The following is a 15,995-nucleotide window of genomic DNA, read 5'->3' on the forward strand; positions in this document are numbered from 1 at the left end:
GTTTCAGGTGCACAACTCAGTGATTTGACAAGTTGATACATTATGCCACATTCACCACAGGTATAGTCATAAATAAAAAGAAACATAATAAAGGAAGATAGACAATTATTAACTCTACAAAAATGTAATCTCAGCACACTCATTGACTCAGAGGTGGGCAGTATTTACATGGTCATAAAAGAAAAACAAGAAATATGGACCTAACCATAAATTTTTACATAGCCATACTGGGAGATGGAGGAGGATGGGGGGTGTGGAGTAGTATGGGAGACTGAAAAAATCTCCACTTACCCGTTTATGAATTAAGTGGCAGAAATATATGTATTTTATATAGCAATATATAGGTACATATGAAAAGAAACAGCTGAAAAAGTTTGTTACTTCTGGGGAATGGCTCTTGGTGCCAAAGGTGCACCAGACAAATGATTGCTGTTTGGTTATAAGCCTTTGAAAACTACTTTACTTTGTATTTTATGGGTGATTATGATAAATTTAGGTTGGGATAAAGCTAAAAGAAATAAGATGGCAAACACCCACCCATATTTAAAAACAAAATTCTCTTGAAAATTTTATTAACATTTAATAACAATAAATCAGTCAGCATTTTCCAGTCTTCATGAAGTTTTTGTCTTAAAGATGAAATTTACTTCAAATGTCTTCATGTAAACCAATGAGACATGAATAAACTTTTATAATGAGCTTCCCAAACACATCTTTTTAATATTGGTCTTTTTTCTTGGGATGACAATGGCAATACTATGACAGTATTAAGATTTCTTTTTAATTCAAATGAACTGTTTTCAAGATTAATGGTTACCAGCAAATCTTGATTTTTATTACTCTGCTAAGGCAAGATAGAAACATGATACTTTAAAATTATTTTCAATTTCCTATGAACCTATTTTATAGTAAAAAAATTATTTGGTACTATGTGGTTTTTATGCTTAAATTCTAAAAGTAATCTTTAATTTCAACTGAACTTGGTACTCCAAGACTTAAAAAAATTTTTTTAAATGATATTTACATAATAAATACAATTTTAATCACTCAGTTCTTCCTCATCACTGAAATATGTGCTTTTCTTTATTCTTGGGCGTCTTGAATCATCTGATGTTGAGGGACCTCCTGAACTGGGTTTCCATTTTTTCTGTTCTTCTTCAATTTTGGCTTGCTGTAATGTGAGTCAGGAAACAAATGAAACAAAACAAAACCAGGAGTGTGTTTAATATTATTTACAGTGTATTAATTCAAAACATGGCAAAAACAACCATAAATGCCAACAATCCCCATCTTCCAGCCATGCAGACAATTCCAATTCATGAGGAGACCCCTCCTGCAACCCCAAGTGATCTCGCAGTTTCACTGTGTTACTCAAAATTATTCTAGGAATCTTCTACTAATTAACAGGTACATGAAATGAAGCCTATTTGCCATCTTTGCTGGATGTGGGAATGTTATAGAAAACATATTAGTTAACTAAAAGGAAAAATTAATGTATGTATTTGAAATTTATCAATTAAAACATTAAAGTAACTTTTTTTAGAAAATTAGGAGATTATATGGCTTCAAAATTTTTACATATCTTGTATTAGGACTTTTAATGGTCAAAAATAAGTTTGGTTTTGTTTTGAAGTTTCAATCAGAATGTATCTTTTAATAAAATCTTCTCTGGCTAAAGTCACTTTAATCAAATATTTCTGATCAATTCCATAATGAAATCAGATTAAGATCTTAAAAATGTTGTAGGGGTCTTAAAATCTAGAAAGAACCAATGGGACTTTTTCTATCACACTGCTCTGAAGACCTTAGAGAAACAGCCTGTCTCCTAAAGAGGTAAAAGGAAGAGACAAAGTTTGCCAAGAGATGATCAATAAAGTAAGCAAGGAATATTAGATGATTAACCCAAGGCACTTAAATGGCGTTATTAAAAGAACTGTTTAATACCTGGAAAGCTATGGCCTGACTAAGACTGTCAAGAGCAGGATCTTCCCCTTCATCTTCACTTTCTTCTACTTCTTCACTGAATTATTGAAAAAAAAAAAAAAATCAGAATGTACTCAAGCAATTGTATAAAGATAGAAAAAATACAATAATGCATTTAGTAAGAGTAGATATACATACATTTCTTCTTCTGGTTCAGGAATTTTCTTTTTTTTCTTTTTCTCTTTCTTTTTTGGAGGTTCCCGTTCTCCAAGCATATTTTTAGGGCAGGCGTAACTTAAGTGTCCACTTTCCTTTTATTTCACATTAAAAAGGAAAGGCTGTATTTGTCAATGTTATTAAGAGAAACTTGCTTTGTACCCTATGACTAAGGTTTTAGAACTTAAAAAAGAATACTGTCACACTGGGAATATACATGAAGAAGTAAACATAACCTATTACTTTAATATTTAAAAGAAAGAGATTATGATATTAATAAGCTAATATACTACTTTATTTATTTATTTTTTTAAAGATTTTATTTATTTGACAGACAGAGATCATAAGTAGGCAGAGAGGCAGGCAAAGAGAGGAAGGAAAGCAGCCTCCCTGCCAAGCAGAGCTCCGAAGCAGGGCTGGATCCGAGGACCCTGGGATCATGACCCGAGCCAAAGGCAGAGGCTTTAACCCACTGAGCCACCCAGGCGCCCCAAAACCTCTAATAAGCTCCTTTAACAATAACGGAATATTTTAGTAGTTTCACTAAGAACAAAAGAAGTATTCATCCCTCAAACATTTTAAATCTCAAGACTCAGGGTATAAAACAATTCAAAATTTAAATGGACCACCCACCTTCAGTGTAAAATTTTAAGGTTCTATTTGATAAAATGGGGATGAAACCTTCCTGTTAACTTCTAAGATGGTGCTTAATATCATTTTAAAAGCAAATGGACTCTCTCTCTCTCTCAAATAAATAAATCTTAAAAAGGGGGGGGGCACTGGGTGGCACTGTTGGTTAAGCATCCAACTCTTGTTTTTGGCTCAGGTCCTGCATTGGGCTCCATGCTCAGGGTGAAGTCTGCTTAAGACAGGCTTTCCTTTTGCCTTCCCCGCCCCTTTCTGCCTGCTGTGCTCTCTCTCTCAGATAATCTTAAAAAAAAAAAGGTAAAATTTAAAGTCTTTCTCATTTTTCCTATTAATTTCATGCTCCTCCCTTCATATCTAGATTATACCTGCACTGTCCAATTATGGTAGCCACTAATTGTAATTCTCTTGTGACTACTGAGAACCTGTCTGAATTGCTATGCACTGTAAGGGTAAACTACATCCTGGATTTTGAAGACAATAAGAAAAAAAGAATGTATGGAGGGTATGTGCTATGGTGAGTGCTGTGAAGTGTGTAAACCTGGTGATTCACAGACCTGTACCCCAGGGCTAATAATACATTACATGTTTATTAAAAAAAATTAAAAAAAGAAAAAAAGGAAAAAAAGAATGTAAAATATTTTAATTTTTGAAAATATTAATTACATATTCAAATGATAATATTTTGGATATATATTGGGTTATGATAATAAAAGTTATATTAATTTTTGCCTGTTTCTTTTTTTAATGTGGCTACTACACAAATCGGAATTACATTTATGACTGGAGTAACGTTATAATGAACCATAACATGGTTCGGTTGTAAAACATGAGGCAACGAACTACCATCTGAACATGCTCACTAAATATACTGATGAATAATATGTAAGAGTAAGGGTATGGGGAGAGATTCAACCAGGATTCGAACAATAGAAGAGAAAAATAATCATACTTTTCAAGTATATTTTAAAAAGCATCAGATACTTTATTTTATTTATTTTTTTAAAAAGAGTTTATTTATTTATTTATTTGACAGACAGAGATCACAAGTAGGCAGAGAGGAGGAAGCAGGCTCTCTAAGGGCTCCATCCCAGGACTCTGGAATCATGCCCTGAGCCAAAGGCAGAGGCTTTTAACCCATTGAGCCACCCAGGTGCCCCAGACTATGTACTTTAAATAGACATCAAATACACATGGTTGAACCCAAGAGATGTAACTGTTAATAAACTGCTAAGTGAATGCACTTAGACAAGCATTTTCCAAATTGCTTTTAGAATGATATCAACATATTCCATATATAAAAATGGTTTCTTGATGAAATAAGGAAAAAACAGGCTAAATAAATGCAAATATATTTTGGGGAGGTGAAAATTTAAGAAATATAAAAATGTACAAAGTATAATATAACAAATTTATGGATCCATAAACTAAAAAGACAGATTAACAGATTCATCCAGGATTTCTCAGATAATTTGTTATTTACTCTGAATATAAGGATACACAGTAATCTATCTGACCATAACTACTTCTCCCTTCCTTCCTTTTTTCCTTTTTAACAAAACTCAGGGCTCGGGAACACAGTTTACATTAACTTAAGAGGTGTTAGAATCACAGGAATTGACAGAATGTACCGTCCAGCTATCCAACTATCTGTTTATCTCTTTTCAGGGAGGAAGGGGTAGAGTATGGCAGTGAAGGGAATGACTCCTACCCATTTCTTTGTATCTTTCACTGGTTTTGTAAGCCAGGAAAATGTCACACAGCAATCCTCTCCCCAGCTCTCCATTAGTACCTCTGGGTCCCATTTTTTAGGTACTTTATATAGACATTTTGGAAACTAACAACAATGAGTCCCAGACCAATATCCTCGTGGTACCATCTCTATTATGGGCCTCGTGCAAAATTGTTTTGTGGCTATATATTTTTCCTACTCACCAAAAGTTTAAATGGGTAATGATAAACTACTAGGTAAGAAAATTTGGGTATAGTTCAGTTACAAACATTAGCAGTATTAATAGAAAAAATACCTTTAAGGGGCACCTGGGTAACTCAGTTGTTAAGCATCTGCCTTTGGCTCAGATCATGATCCCAGGGTTCTGGGATCGAGCTCTGCATCAGGCTTCCTGCTCAGTGGGAAGTCTGCCTTTTCCCTCTCTCACTACCCTTACTTGTGTTCCCCCTCTCGCTGTGTCTCTGTCAAATAAATAAATTAAATCAATCAATAAATAAAATCTTAAAAAAAAAAAGCTTTAAAACACATTACCCCAAAAGGGATAGGTTGATCACATGATGTTTATACTGAACTGTGATAATTCAACACTGGCAAGCTATTATAGGCACAAGCAGTAGTCCATTAACCCAGAAATTTATGGGCCACTAAATCTTTTAAGACACCTAGGTAATTAGCTAGGTGCTTTTTTTTTTTTAAGATTTTATTTATTTATTTGAGAGCAGCACAGGGAGAGGGAGAGGCAGGCTCCCCGTTAAGCAGGGAGCCCCATGTGGGGCTCAATCCCAGGACCCTGGGATTACAACCTGAGTTGAAGGCATACACTAACTAAGGCACCCAGGAGTCTGGTGCTTTTTTAAAAAAGATTTTATTTATTTATTTGAGAGAGAGAGGGAGAGAGCACAAGCAGGGGGAACAGCAGAGGGAGAAGGAGAAGCAGACTACCCACTGAGCAGGGAGCCCGATGTGCGGCTCAATCCCAGGACCCTGGGATTATGATATGAGTTGAAGGCAGCTGCTTAACCAACTGAGCTACCCAGGCACCCAAGCCTGATGCTTTTTAATTTAATAGTTTTCAAAGACTTAGAAACTGGAGAAAATACTACTCTGTATTACCTAATTCAGGTTCTTTATATACTACATTTCAATTGAGTCTACTTAGAGGAGTCGAGAGTCCCAAAGTAAAAACAACTTTTATGACCTGGTTTTAGCCAGCCAGAAGTTTTAGAGAGAACAAATAAAACACTGATATGAAATGTACCTTCAAACAAACTACAGAAAATTACATGAAGTTTTAGGTATACTCACCCCACATTCATAACACTTAGATTTGTCAAAGTAGTTTCGTCTTCGGATGAACTCAGCTGCTCTTCCATTGTCGATAGCAATGCTTGCTTTTATTACTCTACCAAATAACTAAACCAGAGAAATGTAAATGCAGGAGGATGTATTTCAGTGAAAACTAAAACTACAGTTATTTGATTCCATTTTCTTAAACTTTCAGTTCCATTTTATTTGATTACTTTATCAACTGCCTAGTCATGTATGACAAATAACATCCTATAGAACAGATTCTTATTCCTTAGACTCTGCCAGTATTTTAGGAACCAATATAGTTTTCACCTCTTTTCTATAAATGAAATGCCCTCAAAATCTACTGCTATCCATGACTTGATCATCCACTGTATCCCTTCATTTTTGGCCTGGATGAACAAAGGCTTTTGGATTTAAAAATCCTGTTGGGAATGAATGGCTTACCTGTTTGTTGTTTATTGCTCTGGTACAGTTTTGTGCAGAGTCTTTATCCAAAAACAAAATAAATGCAACCCCTTTACTCTTCCTGGTATCTTTATCTTTCATTATAGTAACCCTTAAAGCATAAACAAATAGCCAGTTAAAAATAATGAGGCAGCAATAAATAAAAAAGATATTACTAAATACTTAGAAAACTCGTGGGTTAGAAAAACATTTATGGAATAAGAGAAATCAATATGCTTGACAAATCAACTATTTCTTCAAAGTCATGGGATATCAAGAAGAATGGAAATGAGAAAATGTGATACTGATTTAACAAAAGTGAGCACAGCTCTCCAGGACTACCTGAAAAGTCAAACGTTAATCAGAGGTTGAAGGATGAAGTAAACATATTACAGAGACAATAAAATCTTGAAGAGTAAGCATAATTCCTCTTTTCCACTAATACCCTCACTTTGCAGAAACAAAACAAAACTGAGGTATTATTTTCAGAAAGTAAAATGATTTACTTATTTTTTTCTAGGCTTTAGAATCTAATTATATTTCTGATATTCTCTTTTTTAAGTTTTAATTTAAATTCCAGTTAGTTAACATACAGTGTAATAGTTTCAGGTGTATGATATAGTGATTCAACATTTACATACAACACCTAGTGCTCATCACAGCAAGTGCACTCCTTAATCCTGATCACCTTAAGAACCTCCAGTTCTGTGGTTTTTAATATACCATCCAAGGTACCTAAGTGATAGGGATGGGGCTAAGAGCACAGAGCCTGTTCTTTCTGATCCTTTATACATCCTTAGTCCTTGTGACTCCTGCTCATGATATGTCATTAAATGTAGTTTAAAAATCAGTTTTCAACAGGGCTCTTCAGAGAAATGGCTGATTCAGAGGATGGACAGGGTAGGTACAACAGCTTTAAAAATGTTCTTAGAAAAAGGAAAGGAGTACTTAAAAAAAAAAAAAAGATGGGGCATGGCACAGTAGTACAGAAGCCAGCTTAAAGGAGCTCTCATTGGCCATATCTAGGACAATTTGAGTACTAAAATAATTAAATACAGTAATGAATAATAAATCACAGAAAAAAGTAGGAATTTATAAGTCCAAATTAATAATAAATAAATAAATGAGGGAAAAGGGATGGTTTTGGTTTACAGCAGAATATCAAGGGAAGTGCTAGAGTTGTAAAATCACTATTTGCAACAGTCATAGTAAAGACTGGCTCAGGCAAGATGATTTGTTGATGAACAAATGCTAAATCTAAGATGTAATTTTGGGGCATCTGGGAGGCTCAGTCAGTTAAGTGTCCCAACTCTTGATTTTGGCTCATATCACAATCTCAGGGTTGTGAGACTGGGCCCACATTGGGCTCTGTGCTGGAAGTGGAGCTTAAGATTCTCTCTCTTCCTCTCCCTCCACTCCCTCCCTCTGGTCTTTCTAAAAAGACTCTCTCCGGGCGACTGGGTGGCTCAGTGGGTTAAAGCCTCTGCTTTTAGCTCAGGTCATGATCCTGGGGACCTGTGATCGAGCCCCACATCGGGCTCTCTGCTCGGCAGGGAGCCTGCTTCCTCCTCTCTCTCTGCCTGCCTCTCTGCCTACTTGTGATCTCTGTCTGTCAAATAAATAAATAAAATCTTAAAAAAAAATAAAAAGACTCTCTCTCTTTCTAAAAATAAATAAGTAAATCTTCAAAATAAAAAATGAAATTTTTATGTAGAACAAGATATTTACATTTTCTTAAAAGTGTTTCTCACCAACTGTATTAGTTGCAAAGGGGAAAAGGTATTTATAAAGTGAGGAAATTGGTGAACACCTGGGCTGGGCCATCAGAATTACTATCACTAGTGAGGGACACATGGACACTATAAATCTGGATGCAAAATCCTCAGAATAAATATTATCTATATAGTTACCGGCCAAAAGTATATAATACCACAACATAATCATGAGGCAACATTAGGAAAACACAAAATGAGGGGGGGAAAAGATAAGAGAGAGCTATATTCTTATAAATGTTCCAGTTTAAAGGGGCTTAAAAAAATAGGACAGTTAAAATCAACACCTAACTCTAGATGATACTAGAGGGGAAAAATTCTATGTGGAACACTATTAGGTCAACTGACAAAATTGGAACATGGATGATAGATTCAATAAAAGTATTTTATCAGTATAATTTATGAATTTGGTAATCATACTGTGATTATATAATATATAACCCTATTTTTAGGAAATATATACTTAAGTATTTAGGAGTAAAGGGCAATGATGTGTATAACTTATCCCCAAATAACTCACAAAAAAAATTGTGTGTATACATACATACATACATGCGCATTCACAGACACACACACATACACACACAGGGAGAGAGAGGGCAATGAAAAAGTAAATGGGGCAAAATATTAACAGGTGAATCTGGGTAAAGGATATTTTAATGTCCTTTCTATTGTTTTTGCAACTTTTTCTGAATTTGCAAATATTTTCAAAGTTAAAAAAATACAATATTCAACACAAAGCGTAATAATTGACAAAGCTTGTTTAGAGTCACCACTCTGAAAGTTTTCAACCAATTTTCAAAGAAATATGAAATAGTTACTTTTATCTTTTTGGAATTTTCATGTATTTGTGAAGGTCAGTTTAAGTCATTAATCATTGTTTTCTAAAGTAGTATTTCGGAAGTGTTAGCTTTCAAAGTCATCCTCAGTTAATGATGTCTCTCAGGTGTCGCCTTTTTTTCATTCCCGCATCTTTTATTGTTCACAGTGGCACTGCTGTTTCAACAGTGTATTCTTACTAGTTCCCTTGATGTTAATGCTCTCATATGCCACTGAGAAAATTTCCCCTTAAGGAGTAAATAAAATCATGTCATTCTTCTGCTCAAAAATCTTTGATTCTTCAAGTTGCCCATTCTTGGTCTTGAATCAATATCCTTTAGGCTTTAGCTCCCACCTCCCTCATCTTTCACTACTTTTACTCACAAACTATGAGGGCTGGCAACAACAAACTACTCAATCATTCATGGACTTCTCCAAATTGATGGTCTATCTCCTTTCAACTCTCAATCTTTGCCCATCAAAACTTGACTCATTCTTCACAGCTCAGAGCATGTCAGTTCTCTAATCTCTTTAACTGGAAATAATTTCTTTTGCTTTGTGCTAGTCTCCACTGAAGTTTGTTTATGTATAAACAATGTCTTATCAGACCCATTTTAATATAAACTCCTTTAAGGTTGTCTCTGTAACCTCTAGTATACCTACCTCAATATGTTAAAACGAAAAGACAGATACAAATGGGAAACTGGTTTCTCAAGAGTACATCTAGTTGTTTATTCATGTGGTCATGTGGTCAGTTATGCCAGTAGCCTCAAGCCCAGGCATGTTAAGCACTGATAATTAAAGACCCTAGGACAAGGTTTTTACCTTCAGAAAAAAAGCTTAGAGTGTAGAGGTAAAGAAATCTATAAACCAATTAAAATACACTACTTCGACAGAGATATGTTCTATGGTAACAGAAAAAAAATGATTACACCAAAGATTCTTATTCCTAAGTTTCTGTCACGAGATGTATTCATTTAAGGACATAATATGAAACATGTACTCCTCTGGGAAACCTTGGTATCATCCATTACACCCCTTTCTCACTCACCCAGCCCTTACATACACAGTAAGTACATCATTAAATATTACCCACTTTACAGCCAACGATCATCTGACCATCTCTCAAATCTGTCCAGCGTCTGCCTCTCCACCTATACCGTCTTAGTGCACATTGCTCCCCACTAGGCTATCGTTACAGCCTTTTTTTTTTTTTTAACCAAAGCATATCAGTATCACCTTTATTCTAACGTGTCTTTTTAAAACATTTTAAAGATAAGAACAGGCACTTACCCAGTTGGGAAAAGAAAAAAAAAACAGCCTTTACAAAAACTTGCTGAAAACAAATTTTTACCTTATATTTGAAAGTCTTACTGATTTTTTTTTTCGTTATAGCTTTTTGACTGGTCTGCCAGCATCCACTCGTTTCCCTCCAGTTTAATCTCTATACTGAAGCCAGAATAAGCTTCTAAAAATTCAAATCATGTTTCTCCTTCATTTAAAATTCTATACCACCGAATTCTTGGAATTCTTAGGATGAAACCCAAATATCTTGTAACATGGCTGAGAAGCAAGATGAGGAACCTGCTTCCATCTCTAGACCCATTTTGCACTTTCTCCCCTCTCATTCATCTCTAGTTATACTGGCCTTCCGTTTCTTTTCTTTTCTTTTTTTTTTTTTTTGGCCTTCTGTTTCTTGATCTCACTTTATTTTCTCTTGCCCTAAGACTTTTGCACAAGGTATTCCATCTACCTAAAATGATTGCACGAGGTATGCCCTCTACCTAAAATGTTCTCCACATTCTTTTTGCCTACTTAAATCTTAGCCTATTCAAAGGATACTGACTTAGGTTAATCTACCCTAACTATCCAGACTAGATCATGTCTTACCTGTTTATAGGTGTTTATAGCTCTGTCTTTGACTTCATAGCATTCTCATGATTTATAATTAATGTTTGTATGGAAATTCATTCAGAGATTCTGACAGATGGGAAAAACCAAGAAAAGGTAATGGTATGGTTAAAGGAGCAGGCTCTGAAATCAAATTGTTGGATTTCAAATCTTGTCTCCACCACTATCTAGCAATATGTTTAAGTATATTGTGTGCTTCAGTTTTGTTATTTACAATATTAAGATAGTAACAGATTTTACCTTAAAAGGTAGTTGTGATAACTTAATGAATTAATACATGTAAGAAGATTAGAACAATGCCAGTATATTTATGTTTTCACTGTTACATATCATCATTATTAGTAATTTGACTGGTAATAATGACTATTCAGAATTCTGAAGATCCATGGGTGGCTTGGGTGGCTCAGTTGGTTTGGCGTCTGCCTTCAGCTCAGCTCATGGTATCAGGGTCCTGGGACTGAGCCCCACATGGGGTTCCCTGCTCAGCAGGGAGTCTGCTTCTCCCTTTCCCTCTGCCTCCTCCTCTAGCTCCTACCACTATCTTTGTCTCTTTCTCAAATAAAGAAATAAAAATCTTAAAAAAAATTCTGAAGACCCAAAAATTTACCTAGAAGCATTTTTGATGATTTTCTTACAATTTATCCAAAGCTAGAAAATAACTGGCCAATAGGGGGGATTGGGATTTTAAATACAATTTCAAATTTATACCAGAATATATATATTGATTATAAGATAGTTAGAATGACAATATCTTGTTTTTACTTTTTTGCCCCATAATATAGGTCCATGTTTGATTTAAAACAGTGAATTAAATATAAGAAGTTCCTTTTATCCTTTTGTAACTCTCAGCTCCAAATGATAATATCATCCCTACCATTTCTGTGTTTCCAATCTTTCCAGTGATCTCTAAAACTTTCTATGAAAGTAGAGAATATGTTTTCTATATATTTATTAATCTCATAAGCATTTTGCATGTCAGATGCATTGAAATATTTTTTACATTCTACTTGACAAATGAAAATCCACTTCTGATATACTTGATGACACACATTCTAATAACCAAAATATGTATTTAATCAGAGTCTTTACATCTTATATTGGATAACAGATTCAGCTTTAATTCTTAGTAATATGGTTAAGTAATTATTGTTTAAATAAATTATGATATATAAAGGACCATCATGAGACCATCAGATACGAGGGTGTATCTTTCAAGTACATGGTAAGATGTTTACAGTATAATGTCAAGTTTTAAAAAAGACAACAAAATTGCATATATAGAATTGAGTCTTAAAAAAAACTGTATGTTTACATATACAGAAAAATGACTGAAATATACACAAAAACGTTAAGAGCAGTATTTTTTCTTTGTTATATCAAATATCAGTTTTATTGAAAAATAATCTTAAAAAATGGAAAAGGAAATTCAGATATACTTTTAAATGAGGTTTCAAAATACAATGTGAATACTTACTTTACAACTTTGCCATACTTGGAAAATATCTGAAATAAAAGACCACATAATACTTTACAATTAAATTTTAAGTCGTAAGAAACCTTAAATTTTCAGGTTCTATAAACTGACCATGTTCTTTGTTAAAGCTTGTGAAAATTTCTGACCTTTATTCTATAAAGCAGGCCTTAGAAGATATATTTTTTTAGTGACTAGAATAATACTCAGATTTTTGTTATTGGAGTCACAAGTATCTGCCTCAATTTCTAAACTTCTAACAAAAGAGCGCAAACGGCGGAAAAAACCCCACTCTTTATGGGCGGTAGATTAAGGGCATACAAGCTGCAGGGCTGCTAGTGTTCCTCTGGTATATCCATGGCAATTATCAACCCCACCATAACCCCAGAGAAATCATGTGCTTCAAATATCAATGTTGTGGAATATCATTATTACTAGCCAACTCCATTAAGCAATCTGTTTCAGAAGACAGATCCTTAGACTGCTTATAAAACAAAACATAAAACAAAAAAGCTTCTGTAATAAAAATTCATTTGCATCAGTTTCCAACCCTCTGCCCATTCTTAATTGGTGGTTCTTTACTGTTGGCGCGATCTTTCCTTTTACTTCTACATCTTCAAACTAAGCAATCTCATCTATTTCTGTTTTAGCCATTATATATTTCGTAATAGTTCCTATTTATTATATCTTAGAAAAGTCTTTCAGAAATATTAATATAGGCAATTAATAATAAATTGAGTTTTATGATTAAGTTGTGTAATGCTGGAATGTAATATAATTGGACTGCAGTGTTAGAAACACTGAATCTTGAAGTCCAAAAGAGTCTTGTGTGTAACACTTTCTAATGGCTTCTCATTTCACTCACAATCCTTACTATTATTTATGTAAGCCCGACGTGGCATCCCTGCATAGGATTACCTTCCTCTGACTGCCCTTCCTCTCTCTCCACTTGATTTACTCTGTGCCTGACATGTTTTTCCCCAGACATCTACACAGCTGTCTCTTACTTCTTTTAGGTCTTTATTCAGAAGTTACCTTTTCAATAAGGGCTTTAGACTGCTCATGTACAATTTGACCTCCATTTCCAACCTGATGTTTAATAACCTCCTTTATTTTTTCTCCTTAGCTCCTGACTTCTTAGCATTAATTTTGTATCCAAAAAACAGAATATCATTAGACTTTTTAATATTTCATATTCTTTTATCTTGCTGTGGTGCCAAGATGGATTTTCATCTTTGTGTTCATTGATGTATTCTTAGTACCTGTAAGAGTGCTCAGCATATGGTAAGTGTTCAATAAATACCGACATATCTCTATATGGAGACAAGGAAAGAAGCTAAAGTGCATTTTCTCCTTTGTTCTTTGAGACTTAGGCTATCTCAGTTAAGTAATTAATCAAATACTATGTAATACCTATGTAGCATCTTCTCTGTACTTAACATCTACCCAAAGGGTAGAGAGAAGAGGGCACATTTGGAAGAAAGAATTTATGTCATTCCTTCCATTTCCTCTCAACCACTCATCTACAGGACAGGGACAGCAGGAAATTTTGTTCTCTGTAAGGTAAAGAGGTGAAAGAAGATTTTGGATCCTCCAGCCCCTTTCCCCTTCCATCATCCAATCCTGAACTGAAAACAACAGTAAGCTGTTAGGTTTCTGCCATATATATAAAATTAAAATAACCTTTCAAGACCCAAGATCAGTCAGAATTTGAGGGTTAGTCAAGGGATCTCTTTGCTTTCATCAGCCCTTTCCTCCAAAACCTCTACCCCACCATTTTCAAAAAACCAAGTAAGCACAAAGGAAAAATCAGCCAATCACAAGTTGTTCCTACTTCATTATGCTACCCGTGTCTTCTGTTTATAAAGAAGTTACTCTTGGGGTGCCTGGGTGGCTCAGTGGGTTGAGCCTCTGCCTTCAGCTCAGGTCATGATCTCAGGGTCCTGGGATTGAGCCCCGCATGGGGCTCTCTGCTCAGCACAGAGCCTGCTTCCCCGCCTCTCTCTACCTGCCTCACTGCCTACATGTGATCTCTCTCTCTGTGTCAAATAAATACAATCTTTAAAAAAAAAAAAGAAAAAGAAAAAAAAAAGAAGTTACTTTCTATGAAAGCACTGTAAACTCTTCGGAAATTACAAAAATTGTCAATTTCTTTTTACTTATGTTTGCAACATAAGTCTTTGCTATTGATGGCTCAAGTGCATTGTAATGTAGTTATTAAGAATTATGCTAAAAAGAACTGTTTGCTTAAGCTTTATCTGTACCACAGATAGAGAATTCAGAAGACAATATTAAAAGTCACTTACCCGGTATAAGTCATTGTTGGTCAGGGAAAAGGGCAAGTTGGATACATACACTGTGCTTTTACTTGGGGCCAATCCACCACTCATTTCTATAAAGGGAAACAAACCAAGAAGCAATCTAAGCCAGGTATTCTTCATTCCAAGCAGAACCAGTGTATATAATCATTGATTTAATTATGCCAGATTTAATACACCTTCCTCGCTTTTATTAGGATTAAAAACAATTACTCCAGCTGGGTGAATTAAGGGATTTCTTTTCCCCAGATATTACTGCAAAGAGCTTTCTGGTCTTTCTTTCAAGTAGAGTCCTTAACCATTATAGTGCTGGATTATGGTATGAAGGCAGAATAAGTTTAAAACAGAAAAATAAAAAATTCTTGAGGCTTCACTTAACTTTCTCTCAGGCTAAGGGTAAAAAACTGCTTTTGAAAACGTTTAATACCATGCCTACCACATCAGAAAGAGCCTGCTAGCTCAGAAAGAACCTTAGCCACTTATTTTCATTAATGCTTTGGTCTGGGTACTATTTTTGGTTTTCTTGATATTTTTCTTTGCAGTGGTGTTAAAATTTTAACCTCACATTTTGATGGTGTAAAGTTCAAATAACTAATTTTGCATATTACTGGTAAATAATGAAATGATACATTTTACTATACCAAATAGGTTTCCGTGCCTTGAAAGATTTTATTCTGTATATGTATTTTTAGATTGCAAATGTAATTTGTAACTAATTTTTTATAGCGTATTTTACAAAGCAGATTATCCATGAAAAGTACATCATACTCAACAAGGTTCAAATTTCAATTTAAAAAGCTTGTGTGCTGTGTATATGAGATGGGAGCATAGGGGCCATCACAAATGGCAAAATATTGACCGTGGGACATGCCAAGTCGCGGAGTAATAGGAAAACTGCCTGATGCTTGAGATATTTCTTGGGAATCTATTAGACAAGTTCCCACTTATTAGACAAGTTTCCCATTTGAAACTATGAGTTACCGTTCTGGGGAGAACTGCGAGGGCGGGCAACGGCAAATGGTCCGGAATAAAAAGTGTGGCGGGGAGAGAGGCAAATCGTTTTCGCGGCCGGGTCTCGGGAGGGGCTTGCGGGAAGTAAGGCCGCAGCTGAGGAGGTGTTTACCTTTAGGTGGGGCAGGCCTGGGAAACTAGAGCGCGAGCCCACGACTCAGTTGGGGCTCAACCCGGACTCTTCCTCGTCCCCCGCTGGGGCCTTGGCATCACGGGTCCTGGGAGGGGTCAAGCGCCGGAGAGTAGGAGGCAGCGACAGCAACGCCTCTTCCTGGCGGTAGCTAGACCCAGCTCCGGAGGCGGGCCCAGAGGCGGCGCTTTTGCTGACGTCTTTGAGCGCGCCGGAAGTGCCTGCTTAGGAGAGGGCGACGAGCCGACGACTACACTTACGGGGTCTCCCGGCCGCCCAGAGTCGGTGAGCT

General features: G+C 35.6%; 2 protein-coding genes across 18 annotated transcripts in view; one reads left to right on the forward strand and one right to left on the reverse strand.

Annotated features, from left to right (window-relative positions):
- Positions 1-542: 542 nt before the first annotated feature.
- Positions 543-15,886, reverse strand: ZCRB1 (zinc finger CCHC-type and RNA binding motif containing 1). 2 transcript variants are annotated; one of them, XM_082742253.1, is made up of 9 exons: positions 15,686-15,874; positions 14,551-14,636; positions 12,248-12,276; positions 10,753-10,842; positions 6,272-6,383; positions 5,822-5,929; positions 2,122-2,234; positions 1,945-2,020; positions 543-1,171 (listed from the first exon to the last, which is right to left on the reverse strand). In XM_082742253.1, the coding sequence occupies exons 5-9, from the start codon at positions 6,371-6,373 to the stop codon at positions 1,040-1,042; spliced, it is 531 nt and encodes a 176-aa protein (XP_082598379.1). In that variant the 5' UTR covers positions 6,374-6,383; positions 10,753-10,842; positions 12,248-12,276; positions 14,551-14,636; positions 15,686-15,874; the 3' UTR covers positions 543-1,039. The 2 variants fall into 2 exon arrangements, with proteins under 2 accessions (XP_082598379.1, XP_082598378.1); XM_082742252.1 differs by lacking the exon at positions 10,753-10,842 and having other exon boundaries at positions 15,686-15,886.
- The window catches only part of PPHLN1 (periphilin 1), a 156,977-nt gene continuing 156,866 nt past the window's right edge, over positions 15,885-15,995 (forward strand). For 6 of the 16 annotated variants that reach the window (XM_082742244.1, XM_082742247.1, XM_082742237.1 and 3 more), the window contains exon 1: positions 15,908-15,988. The gene's annotated coding sequence lies outside the window, so the exon portion shown is untranslated. Of the gene's footprint in view, positions 15,989-15,995 lie in introns of all 16 variants that reach the window. The other 10 variants (XM_082742235.1, XM_082742239.1, XM_082742249.1 and 7 more) reach the window with 8 other exon arrangements.

This window comes from Mustela nivalis (genome assembly GCF_964662115.1).
Source record: "Mustela nivalis genome assembly, chromosome: 7".
NCBI classification, from domain to species: domain Eukaryota; kingdom Metazoa; phylum Chordata; class Mammalia; order Carnivora; family Mustelidae; genus Mustela; species Mustela nivalis.

Coding starts and splice junctions, on each gene's coding strand:
- ZCRB1 (XM_082742252.1), bottom strand. CDS start 14,634: ATGAGTGGTGGATTGGCCCCAAGTAAAAGCACAGTGTATGTATCCAAC. Junction 5,930..6,271: donor GAGCAATAAACAACAAACAG/GTAAGCCATTCA, acceptor TCTCTGGTTTAG/TTATTTGGTAGAGTAATAAA. Junction 2,021..2,121: donor CCTGAACCAGAAGAAGAAAT/GTATGTATATCT, acceptor TCAATAATTCAG/TGAAGAAGTAGAAGAAAGTG.